The sequence below is a fragment of the Otolemur garnettii genome, unplaced genomic scaffold (genome assembly GCF_000181295.1).
Source record: "Otolemur garnettii isolate 467f Iridium unplaced genomic scaffold, OtoGar3 scaffold00087, whole genome shotgun sequence".
Classification (NCBI taxonomy): Eukaryota; Metazoa; Chordata; class Mammalia; order Primates; family Galagidae; genus Otolemur; species Otolemur garnettii.
This window is the reverse complement of record NW_003852482.1, coordinates 5,039,717-5,052,874: the sequence shown is the minus strand read 5'-3', so window position 1 is coordinate 5,052,874 and position 13,158 is coordinate 5,039,717. Positions and strand designations below refer to the sequence as shown.

At 51.0% G+C, this 13,158-nt stretch overlaps 1 protein-coding gene across 2 annotated transcripts in view; it reads left to right on the top strand.

The window, feature by feature from the left end:
* CFAP77 (cilia and flagella associated protein 77) overlaps positions 1-13,158 on the top strand; it is a 136,232-nt gene that overhangs the window by 59,653 nt on the left and 63,421 nt on the right. Inside the window, exon 4 of one of the 2 annotated variants that reach the window (XM_003794879.1) lies at positions 3,531-3,596. The exons of the other annotated variant lie outside the window; for it this stretch is intronic. Coding sequence (XP_003794927.1) covers positions 3,531-3,596 — 66 coding nt within the window. The remainder of the gene's footprint in view (positions 1-3,530; positions 3,597-13,158) is intronic. 2 annotated transcript variants of the gene reach the window in all.

The following is a 13,158-nucleotide window of genomic DNA, read 5'->3' as shown; positions in this document are numbered from 1 at the left end:
AAGCTTCCTGACAGCTCTATCGGTGCGAGATGTCCTGTTTGAAAAGATACAAGAGGCTCCTCCAAGGCAGATGGGCCTGGCGTGGGCTGGAGGTGAAGGAGAGGAGCGGGCGGGGCGGAGCGGGCGGGGCCTGAGGAGCCCCGTCCAGGCCTAGCCCTTTAAAACCAAAATGATGGAGTTCATTTGCATTTAGATCTCCTTGGCTCCCTCTTTTCATCTAAAGACAAATCCTCACAAAAGGCTGCTTAATTAGACCAAATTAGATTTCCGCTCAGCAGCTTGTCATTCATTACAAAATGCTGTTCTTTTTCTATTTTGGTAATTATAGGCCGGTCTATAACCAGTTTGTAAGCATTCGCTCCAGCCATGGAGTGTGACTAGCATTCCTGATTTGGTGTAGGGAGAAGGAAAATTATTCAGTTGCACCAAATCTGTCTATTTTATAAGTTGGATCAAGACTATCGCTGGAGTCTTTTACAATAATGGGTATTCTCACTCTTAATTCTTTAATGATTAATCGTAGGAGCAGCACAGAGCTTGGTAATTTCCAAGGCTAAAAGCTAAGTACAAATAGATTTTGCTCGTAGCAATTATGCCCTCTATTCACAGTCTTTGCCTTGGTGCTGCAGCCCTGCTCCACCCGAGAAGCCACCTATGAAATCATTTGCAGCGCAGCCCCTCGTCTGCGGCTCAGCCACCTCTTGCCCTAACTGTCCGCAGGGAACCAAGACCTTTTCTCCCATATTTTACTCCTGCTTTCCACCCACGGAGCCACAGCGTTCCCAGTGTGCAGCTGTAGACATAGACACGGTGGCGGGGCACACAGGGGAGGACTTTGGGTGGCTGGGCATGGTGTGGTCCATCCAAGGTCTTTGCTGTTGTACCTTAAATACTTTCCACTTGTGGAACCTGGTTCCATGCAGCCTCTAGTGGACCCCACACATGTCAGAGGTGCTCCTCCAAGTGGCCGGGGGTGTGTGCTGAAGAGGCATGGCTGGAGTTCCTCCAAAGGTGGCCCAACTTGCTTTACTCTGGTCATTCTGGTGGCAGGCCTGTGGGCATGTGGCCGTGAGCTGGTCACCAGGGACAGGTGCTGCTGATGGAAGGGAGATGAGCAGCACCAGGACTCTCTAAAGATAATGGCCACTCATTCCCACTGCAGAGATTCAGCGAAACCACAGTGTGAGGGAATGGAATGTTCTCACCTGCCCCTAAGCCTGGATAGAGCGTGATGTCTGGAGACAGGCTCAGTTTGGAAGGACCTTGCCCAGAGTCATGCAGCTAACAAGCAGGCGGGCTCTCAGCACCCCCACGGTGCTGCGCTGCCTTCTTAAGAAGCAGGAGAAGACGATGTAGATTGAGACTCATTCCACAAAGGACAGGGCAGAGCCAGGAGGGGCCCTGCAGATCAGCCCTTCAGCCCCCTCATTTTGCAGATGGGTATGCTGAGGCCAGAGAGGAGAGGAAGCCTCCTTACTTGGCTGCACTCCTGGACTGCCATCTCCATTGGCCACCAACTTCCCATCCCTTCCAGATCCTACCCACCTGTCAGTCACAAGGTAGGAAACTGCCCTGGTTCTGCTGCTCCCCCTGGGTTCAGAAACTCTAACCCTGTGGGGCCCACAGTGGGAAAGACAGGACGTTCACATTTTTTGCCCTCACAGCTGGTGCCCTGGAGAATTTGGGGCACATTCTAGCCCCTCTTCCAGAAGACCTGCCCAGATGGCCCAGGCCTGGGCAGAAAGCTTCTTCCACGGCTTCAAAGCATCAGCTGGGTGCACCCATGCTCTTCACCTCAGTCATGTCAGCATTCTAGAAGTGTGTGCTGAAGACCTACTGTGTGCTGGGCGCTGGGAATGGCACAGTGAATGAGATAGCCCTGCCTTGTGCTGACGCAACTGATGTGCCTGTGAGCAAAGTGTGGCAGAAACCACCCCAAGTGGTCAATTCATCTGATGACACAGGTTCAGGGAGGAGACTGTGTGAAACCATGTGGTCGGGGCTTCTGACTGGGGCTGCAGCGTGTGCCAGCTCACCGAGGAGGTGACATTTAAGCTAGGAGTAAGGGGCCCAGGACCCCATGAAGTGGGGTAGGGGCAGACTTCCCATTCGAAACTCCAGGAGCTGTAAGAAGGCTACTGCCTGGAGATGGAGGTTGATGGAGAGGGTGTGAGATGAAGCCAGAGCTTCAGGCAGAGGTGTCCCCCTGTGGTACCAGGGGCTCCCCGTTGTACAAATGAGCCAAGAACAGCCACTGCATCTTGGCCCTGGGTTGTGTATATCTTCACAGCAGGCCAAGACCTGGTAGCTCAAAAGCTACTGGCACCAAACTCACAAATATCCCAGCAGAGCAGAATGTTAGCCCTCAGCCTCTGCCTGGTTTGCACCCCTACAAAGCCACACCAGCATCTGCTGCTGTGGACGGGACCCAGAGCCTGTGACCGTGAGACCTCAGCCTGCTGCTCTGGGGAGCAGTCAGACCTGGAGACCCCCTGCCATCCTGCCAGGTGCATAAGTCCCTCTCCTCCAAGCTCCTGGCCCTCCTTTCTGGGAGCTGGTCCCCTCACTGCAGCCTCTGCACAGCCTCACCCTGCCTGAGCACCGCCTAACAGAGCTTGTGTGTGCTCGTGTTTTTTCCTTGATTAGCTCTCAAACCCTGGAACTCACTCCCTACACTCCTCCCTCTCCAACCAGATTGTCACCCGTCATCGTGTGCCCTGAGGTTCCAAGCACAGCACCTCCGCCCTGTGGGTGCTGCAGCCGCTGCCACTCCCGAGGGAAGAGGAGAAGCGCTGCTGAGGGCCTTCCCCACCTCCTCCGTGATGTCAGCCCAGGCCCATCAGAAAACAGCCCCAGAGGCTGCCGAGAGGAGGGGGTGCAAGACCCTGAAGTCAGGCTCCAGTGGGCCCTCACCCCCACCCCAGCCTTATTAGCTTCATTTTTGAGCCTCTTCCTCTGCCTTTGCTGCCTGCTATGCTAACAGGTCAGCTGCCATTCTGTGTTAAACTCCTTCTCATTTACTACAATACCACTTTTTATTGACATGGAAATAAAACTTACAATCAATAAGATATTATGAAATATACATCAAAACAAAAGTCACTGGAGCGGGCGTTTCATCTGTTCTCAGGAAGGAACAAGGGTTTATGGGGGGGTGGAACACTGAACATTTTTCTTCCCTATTACATGATGTGATTTTCAATGAATCCATAAAGAAAATGAAAACATAAATAGAGTAACCAAACAGAATGATCCCTGCAGCTGTCAAAACTTAAAACAGTTCAGTTTTCCTTTGATTTCTGTTTTAAGTTTTGAGAAGTACACAGATCATTCTCTGCTTTCCCTTTTTCTCTCCTTCTTTCTTTCTTTTTTTAGTTTTCATAGGGGGCCTCTTTCTGAAATCTGCCCTCTCTGGGGTCTGACAGCGTTGACGGTGGGCAGCTGAACTGACCAGACGACCAAGTGAACACGGCGTTTATTCCCGTGATGGCAGCACCATCTCAGTGGATGGGACCTCTTGTCCTGTTTAGGGCTCCTCCGCAGAGCAGGACGTTACTCCTGTCCTTGTTGGACACCACATCAAAGTGGGCTCAAAGGCGTTTCTCCCTCTAACTAAAATAGTGTCACCCTGGAGAAGAAGGGGAAGGGCTGGGCCCTCCAGCTTCTGCACATCGAGTGTGCCAGGCACCCCTCAGTGCCCACCTGCACCAGCTCATCCAAATCTTGTCATTACACCATGAGGCAGGATGGTTACTCTCTGTCTTATGAGTGATGAGAAGCTGAGACTCAAAGAGGTCAAGTTACTTGGTCAAGGTCACATAAGAAATAAGGATCAGAGTCGGGATTCTAATCCCGTCATACCCTGTGGAGACTGGAGGGGGTCTCCCAAGCGGCCTAGTTGAGTGATTCTCATCTTTGTTTCTTATGGTCATAGAATTCACCCTTTAAAAGAAGTCTCACCCTGTACATATAAAGGGCAACAAAGCAGCTGCCACCATGCTCCTCGGAGTCCTCACCTCATGGTCCACCTGGGTGCCCCTGAGCTGCTCTCCGAGCTACGAGGGGTTGTGGCTGTCTGCAAGAAAGTCACTGGTCTCCTCCATTGTCCTGCTGCAGATGAGGTGGGTGAGGACTGACGCCTGGGCCTCCAGACTCACAGTGCAGCGCTCCTTTTCCATCCCCATGGGGGCCTTCCAAAAGTGAGGTCCCATGAAGCAAAGGTGGGACACTGTGGAATGGGATCCACCCCGTGTCACCCATCTCCAGGCTTGCCCTTGGTGAGCATTTGAAGAGGGTCCTCGATGCCCCTAACAGATGTGCTACCACCAGCTTCCACCATACCGACCGTCAGAGAGAGGCCTGGATGGCAAATATTTCGCCCCAGCCCAGAGCAATCCGGCTTCCTTGGAGCTTAGCCAGTTGCCAAAGCGCACAGTCCTGCAGTGAGACTGTGGTCACTTGGTGTGCGTCCATTCTCCTATCCTCCCACTCTTCAGAGAGAAGGGCTTCCTACGTCACTTGGACCAGAGGCGTGGCAAACGCTTACTGTGGACATATTAACTTTTATTTTTATTGAGATAAAAATTTCACATAAAATTAACCATCAGCTGTTGTTAGCTGCACGGTTCAATGGATTTATTATATTTGCTATGTTGCACAGCCAACACCTCTATCTAGTTCCAAGACGTTTCCATCACCTGAAAGGAAGCCGCCTAGCCATGAACAGTCACTTCCCATGGCCTTCCCTCCAGACCCAGGCACCCACCAATCTGCTCTCTGCCTTGGTGTTTGCCTCAGCTGGACATTCTAAATGGACGTATCAACACAGGCCTTCATGTCTGTCAGCTTCTTTCCCTTAGCGTGGCAGTTTTGGGGACCATCACGGTATAATGTGTGTTAGTCCTGCGTTCCTTTTTGGGGCTGAATGATATTCCATCATCTGGATTAACCGTGTTTTGTTCATTCATTGCAGCATTTGGGTGGTTTTATCTTGTGGCTTTGTGAACACTGCTGCTGTGAACGTGCTCGTGTGTGTATTGGTTTGAACATTTGTCTTCCACTCCTGTGAGTATATGACAAGACATGGAATTGCTGGGTCCACAGGGCAATTTTTAACTTGTTGAAGAACCACCAAACAGATATGCTAATATTATAGCTAGTTCTCTATTCATACAAATGGAGACAGAGTTCCATTTCCATTTCTCTCAAAATAGTGGAGAGTCTAACAATGACCACTAGCTAAGTAAGACTACTTTTTACTAAGAAATTTCCAGGCCCTCTTTTAAGGATGTTATCCATATCATATAACGCTCTGACAAGCCTCTGAGCTGGGGACTCTCATTGTACCTATTTTGTAGACAAGGGAACTGAGACTCAGAGGTTAAATGTAACTTGCTCAAGGTCACACAGAGTTGAGAAGCCAGAGCTCTAGCTCAGGAGGTTTGGCCCCAAGCTCACATCCTTAATCACTGAACTGTCATGCCCCAGTAATATGCCAAATGATTTCTGTTTGCATTGGAAGGGGACAGGGTATAGGCTGGCAGCAGCTCTCTGCTCCAAATGGTGCCAGGCTCAGACTGTTATGAAAATGAGTCTTCCCTCCCTAAGAATGCCCCAGCTGTGAGCAACAGGAGCTAGCCAGTGATGGCTGGAATCAAATTCTACTCGGCAGATAACCCACAACAGATAAGTGAAACTCCATCGCAGAGGACTATAGTGAGTGATTTCTCTCTGTTGGTGCAGTTAGCTTTATCCCTCTGCGTCTTAAGAAAATAGTCTGTCGTCCCCGTAACAGCCCATTCATTGGGCACTTACTCTGTGTCCACCAAGGTGCTGAGATCATCTTGGCCACAGACTTCAGAGGGGATATCTTTCTCCCATTTTATAGACAAGGAACCTGGGGTCCAGATAGTTTGATTACACAGGTGTAATCCCGATGTTCAGATGCCAGCATGCTTGTAAGCAGGAGTCTGTGTCTCAGACACACCAGCGCTTTTAGGAACTTCTGATGATTTTGCCCAGGAGGAAAAGTTTCTGGGAGTTTGTTACCAAGACAATGGGCTGCCTCAGAAGAGGAAGCTGCCTTCATAATCTCAGATGACATCTACCCAGTTTTTTGGCTCTTTTTAGAAAAAAATCCAGATCATGGTATAAGTTCCTTTCAACCTCTCACGTTTGCCTTTCTTCCGAAGGCTGTGCGTTACCCCCACCCACCCAAACCTGCTGTTGAGTTACTGGCCCCCAGAGGCCCTGGGCTCAGAGCGGACGCATCCTCGCACTGTGCTGCTCGCGCCGTCTCCGAGTGTAATCAAACATCAAGCTAAGTAGCAAATAAATCTCTCGATCTCATAAGCTGCACAGCGAGACCATGTAAATGCAAATGAAGGACCTGATTTCAAGCTGTTGAGGGGGAGGGGAGGGGACACCGGGGGCCCTGTCACTGTGATCGCCTCACGCAGAAAGGGCCATACATCAGTGGCAGGAGCAGAGCAGCCACAGGAAGGGAGGCAGCTGCCCCAGGGGGTGGGGAACCGGGCAGGTGGGAATCACAGGCAGCTCAGAGCGTGAGAACCAGACAAGGCCGGCTGGGGTGGCTGGGCAGGCATGGGGGCACCTGCAGGGGAGCCCCCATGGCCTGGGGCTGCCCTTGGCCCTGAAATGGAGAGTTACTATGGTGATGCCAACAGTAAGGACAGCAGCAATAGAAACCACTGTTCGTTGATCACATCTCCCCACCAGATGCCATTAATCACTCTGCACACGGCCTCCTGAGGTTTTGCAGGCGAGGAAAAGGGAGGCCAGCCCAGGTGAGTGACTTGCCCACAGTCATGAGGGAAGTGGCAGAGCCGGGACTCCAGCTCAGTCCTGTGACATAACTCACATGCCCCCCAGTAGTACCTCCGTCCTATTATAAACTTGAGCAGAGTTGTAATGATGTAGAACGTTTTTAATATGAAAAACAGAAACACATAAATTAGCTCTGCCTTTTGGCTTTTTAAATTATGAAAGTGAAATCTCAGTTCCCCCCCCCAAAGAGCCCCAGCTACACCCCTCACATATCACAGTTATTTTGCTGTGTTTCCTTCTGGTATTTTTTTGTAACATGGCCCTAACAGTAGTGTATGTAAAATTTTGAATCCTGCTGTGTTTTTTTTTTCACTTGACATTATTTTATATGCCTTTGATCATATATGGATGTGGTCTTCGCATGTGTGGCTTTTTAGTATCATTATGCAATGTTCAACTGCCACTCAGACAATGCACATGGTTCAAAGAACCAGGCTTCTAAGACGGTGCCGGAGTCCTTTGATGCATAATGCACCTTATTTTACATGATTGTTTATCTGAGGTTCTCATTATGGAAATAAATAAATATCCTCTATGCTAATAATGATCACGATTTGCATTTATATTGTGCTTTTCATTCGAGGCTCTTAAGTTGTTTTACAATAATGAACTACCCCTCCGTGAGCACAATGGTACGTGTGTGCCCATGCATGCGTGGGTACAGCCATATACAGATATTTATTTAATAACTACCAGGCAATAACTGTGGGATTTCACATAACTATGCTTTAATAGAATGCAGGAAAGTGAGTGGAGGCTTTCAACTGTCGAACAAACATTCATTTAGTTTAGACGCAGGGCTGGAGGGTTAATGAGCTGCACTCCATGTGCTGCCAGGAGGTGGGGAGTGATTGATTCCTTTGAGGGGCCTGCTCGTGAGGGAGCGAGCGTCCAGGGTAGGTCTAAAACCCCAGCTCTGGGCTCCCTGATGGAAATGACCTGTGGCCCGTTTGTCTACAGTAAGATCCAGTTTGGGTGACCCAAGTAATAAAGCCACTGATTTTACCCATTTTCACTTCTACAGTGGGAAACAGGCTAATTAAGGAAAAAAACAGCATACAGGATAGACAGTGAGAAGACTTGAGTTGCGGGTCTGGGTTACTTGTTCTGAGGAAGTTGTCCCATACAATGGGGCTTCAGTGAAGCTCCAGGGCTGGGGATCTTCACTCTCGGGTCCCAAGTAACTTGAGATCAAGGCAGCAGCCTGCGGGAAACACCACCTGTGCCTGCCTGTGGTGACACCCCCCCCACTCCGCAGTTCTCACTGGTGACAGGCTGCTCTGAGGGGGCTTTGGGCCTGGGGGCCGCCGGCCTGCCCTGGTGGTGATGCACCAGGGGAGTGGAAGGAGCTGATATGGTAGGAGGAGCCCGGAGAATCCCAGGACCCTCGGGACGGGGAGAGAGATGGTTTTAATTAGAGCTGAGAGATGGGAAATAAGGCAGAGAGGGATGACATCTTAATGAGGTTTAATGAAGCTATCTGCTGATGGGGACAGCTGTCACCCAGAGCTGTATTCTAGCCAAGCCACTTTGTGACGGAGGAAACTCTGAAAAAGGCACAATCTGAAGGCGGCTGAGGAGGGTGGGGTGGTCAGACCGGGAGCTGGGATTTTCCTCCCACGTTTGCCTCTTGATCCTAACACCTTGTTGACAAAGGATTCCAGCGAGTGGGCCATGTTTAAATAGCTTCCAGTATTTCCCAACTACCCGTCGGCAAAAACTAAGGCTCGCAAAAGGCCTTGTGGAGTTTGGATGTGGTGTCTGAAGAAGTCAGCTATAAGAAATGAGAAATGTGAGGATTTTGAGATCTGCAAGGAACCACTGGTCCCCTCCCCTTTTAAGCCCCGATTCCCCATCTGCCCAGTGGGGATCTCCCTTCCAGAGTTGTGAGAATTGAAGGGCTGCTGGGGACTGAGCACAGAGACCCATGAGAGGTGAGTGTAACCCTCGTTCTTCCACTGGCTGCCTAAAGAGGGCTTTGCACTAGCATGAGCCTCTTGAACCTTTGGCTTTCCCATCTGTAAAATGGGAGAACCTACCTGACAATGGAGTCGACAGAGTTCAGGGAGAAGCACTTGGCATGTGTTCAGAACACAGTAATCGCTCAATAAAGGAAGCTGCTGAAGAAGATGCAGGGGCCCCTGTGCCTGGCACATGGGTGGTGCTCAACAAATGCCAATGTTCTCTTTTTGCTTCTACAATAAAGACAGCACAGAGGTTCTAAGGGATCCCTGTACAGGGAGGCTCCTCTCAGCCTGCACCTGGCCCAACAGCCAGCCCATGCCATCTGCCCCAGGACATTTGCACATGCTAGCCTGAGACCTGACTGGGAGATCCTTTTTGCCTCTGCAAGTAGCCATTTCTAGTCCTCTCCTGGGCTGGCAGGGCAGCTGATCTAAGCCGAGTCTCTTCAGTTACCCAGACATCAGGGTGAGGCTGCCATGTGCCTTAGCCATTTGTACTGCTGTAACAAAACACCTGAGACGGGGCCATTGTAAGGAGCAGGAATTCATTTCTCACGGTGCTGGAGGCTGCCTAAGATCAAGGTGCGAGCAGGTTCGGCATCTGATGAGAGCCTAGTCTCCACATTGCAGGTGGCAACTTATTGCTGCATCCTGCAGAGGTGACACACACTACGTCCTCAAGAGGCAGAAGCAACAGAAAGGGCACAAAGCAGAACCCCCTCCCTCGAGCCCCTTTATATGGGTGCCTTGTGTCTAAATCACCTCCTGCAGGCCACACCGCGCAATACTGTTGCATTGGGATTAAGTTTCAACAGGAAGTTTGGAGGGGACAAAAACATTCAAACAGTAGTACCAGGGAAGGCGGGTGACCATCAGGCCTCACACACCCTTGTGTTTCACTGTCAGCTGGTCTCAGAAGTCTGTCACAACCTCTAAGGGTCAGGAGCACCTCTGAGCCCGGGCCAGCCTTAGTCAGCTTCGAGCAGCACCTGCCTGAGGTGCCCAGAGACCGGCAGCCTCCTCTGTCGGGCAGCTTTTCTCTGTGGGCTTTTGGAAGGCCCTGCGGGACAGGATGGGGAAGGAGGCCCAGGGTCAGTGTCGGACCCTCCCACCTCTCACTCGCTGCTCCTTCTGCCTCTGGGAGCTCACGAGGCCCCGGCGGGTCTCCCACCCTTGCGGGCTGCCCTGGACTCTTCTTCAGGCTGGTTCCAGCCAAAATGCCAAGCTGTGTGCTTCCCTTTCCTGAACACCCTTTCCCCAACCCAGTCAAGACTTCGCTCTCCTGTGCCTAAGTCACTTCTGTCCTACGCAGCAGGTCCTCAGATAGCATCATTTTATTCAACATTGTTATAGTGCCATGTTCATGAGAAAAAGAAGATTCCGGGCTGGGGCCGCTGTCCGTGTGGAGTCTGCACGTCCTCCCCAGGCCGTGTGGGTCTTCTCTGGGTGCTCCAGTTTCCTCCCACATCCCAAAGATGTGCATGTTGGTTGGACTGGCCTGTCTACATGGTCCCAGTGTGAGTGAGTGCGGGTGTGTGTGTCGGTGCCCCAAGATGGGATGGTGTCGTGGCTGGGACTGGTTCCCACCTGGCACCCTGAGCTGCCGGGACAGGCTCTGGCTACTCAAGACCCTGCCCTGGGATGAGCAGGTAAATACTTTACTTGCTTTGATTAACCTTACTTACATTTATTTCAACATTCTTTATTTAGAAGTTTAGTGACGCTTTGTGCCAGATATATGCCATAGGGACTTAACACTTTTTTACATCAATCAACCTATGGGTAAGTTGGTTTTCTTATAGATATAATAGATATATCATTGTGCTTAAAGTTGCCAGCTTGTGAGAACGTACTGATGGCGTTAAGTGAAGGCTCACTGTACCATTTCCTGAAGTACCAGTTCTTCCCCTAACCACCAGTCTATACATCAAAGAGCGGACTTTACCTGGGGAATCCCCTGGGTGCCACTGTGTGTGCAGCAGAGTGAGAAGTTGGAAGACTCACCTGTTCTGTACGCGCAAATCCTCACTTGTACACTCCAGACCTGGGCTGCCCATGCTGAGTGCTGGATCTGTCAGTAAGAGGCAGCAAGACTCTGAGGAGTCGGCTGTGGGTTCAGACCCCGCCCTGGCCGCTCGTGACCTGTGCGCAGCTTTGAGCAAACAAGGTGCTCGAGCTCTCTGGGCCTCTGCTTCTTTGCTGCTGAGACAGGATGGTGGTGACACTGCCTTGTAGTGTTGCTTTGGGCATTGGCGGTAACAGGGGAACCGGACACACAGATGCTGTCGTTACGGGCGCTGTGGTCAGCGTGGCCAGGTGGGGCTGCCTGGTCAACATGTTTCCTTGGGCAGCTGAGCTGGTCGTGAGTGGACATGCTGCCCCTCCTGAGTGTTTGCACGTGAACAAAGGGCCCCTGAGAACCTGAACCTAAAGCCCTGAGCTGTAGGCCACGGGGTCTCGGGCCCTGGAGGTGTCTGGGATGGGTGCGACAGAGAGAGGGGTCAGTGAGGACTCTGAGGCCCTGGCGTGGCACAGGCGGGCATGCCCGCTCGGCTGAGTTTCACAGAGCACTCACACAGGGCTCAGTGGGTGGTCTCCCGCTGTGGCTGAGACAGGCCCAGGGACCCGGTGGTTCCCTCCAAGCAGGACTCTCTGGCACGTGAGCGTAACCAGGCCACAAGGGAAGGAAGTCGGGCTGCCCAGGTGGAAGGCTGTGGCATCGATGGTGCTTCTTGGAGCAGCTGAATCTGCTTCTTGGCAGAATTCTTGGGAAGTTCTACTTCATCCCACCAGGCAACACTGTAGTCCAGAGAAGTCCAAGGAAAGATGAAGCCTGAGCACTCTGCGTTCTCAGGGATTTCAGGATGGGGTCTCAGAGGCTCAGTCTGGAGGACACGTGTTCACTGTTGCTGTGCTCCATCTTGTGTCTGTGCTCATATATTATTTAGTGGTTCTCCAAAGGAATTGCATCTCCTGTGTGACAGAGAGAGAGAGACAAGTGGCCACAGCCTGGTGTGAATAGAGCCTGAAGGCAGCAAGCAGGATGGCTCTGTGCACGGGACACCCATATCAGGTCATGCACTGTGGTGATCAGTGGCCCCAGGTCATATACCGTGGTGACCAGTGGCCTGGAAGGCCCTTGTGCTGCCTTCAGCCACCGCCCCACCCCAGGTCCTGTGCTCCTTACTTATGAATGACATTGATTATGGTCGTGTTTGACTGTGTGGACAGCACAGAGCCCACGTGCCGGCCCCTGTCCTGCCACAATCTGTGAGAGGCCCACGTGTGTGCTGCCAGGCCTCGTAGCTTTGTTCTCAGGGTTTCTCACTCTCTGTAGGCACCACTGGCAGCTGGGGACTGATGGCTCTCTGTTGTGTGTGGGGGGCTGCCTTGTGCACTATAGGGTGGCCCCTCTCCACTAGAGAGAGGGCAGTACCCCTCTTCTAAGTTGCAACCAAAAATGTGTGGTGACATGGCCAGATGTCCCCTAGGGGACAGTATCATCCCTGGTTGAGGACTACTGCTACAGAACATTCTGTGGTGTGAATACATTACAACTTTCTTACCCACCCAGTTGCCATTTGCATTGTTTCTGGTATGTGGCTATCAAGAATTGGGCTGCTATGACATGTTTTGGGTGCGCATACACATTCATTTCTGCTGGGTGTCCAGGAGGGAATTGTTGGATTATAGTGTGGGTATATGTTTAGCATTAACAGATACTATAAGGTACCCAGATTTTAACATTGGTAAAGCAGGACACCATTGACCGGGGGTGGGGGTGGATGGAGGTTCTTAATTAAAAATTTGGTCTATATGGAGCAACAAAAATTTTCATAGAATGCAAAAATAGTATTGTAATTTTTTTTTAATTTCAACATAAGTACAATTTACAAATATAATACATTAAAAAATTATGTATAGGGTGGTCCCAGTGGCTCAAAGGAGTAGGGCGTTGGTCCACCTGAGTGACCTTGCCTATGAGGGGAGTAGGGAGTTTACATTAGCTTTTTCATTTCCAAATGAAGTTACATTAAGCTCTTCATTCCCAAATGGAGTTACATTAACCTTTTCAGCAGCCAGAAACCGTACATTCCCTTCCTGTTGTCCTGCTGTTCCCTAGCTTATCGTGCATTCTTTCCAAAAATCGGGACTTTTTTTTTTTTTTGAGACAGAGCCTCAAGCTGTCCCCCTGTGACACCGTAGAGTGCTGTGGCATCACAGCTCACAGCAACCTCCAACCCCTGGGATCAAGCGAGTCTCCTGCCTCCGCCTCCCAAGTAGCTGGGACTACAGGCACCCGCCAGAACGCCTGGCTATTTTTTGGTTGCAGCCGTCATTGTTGTTT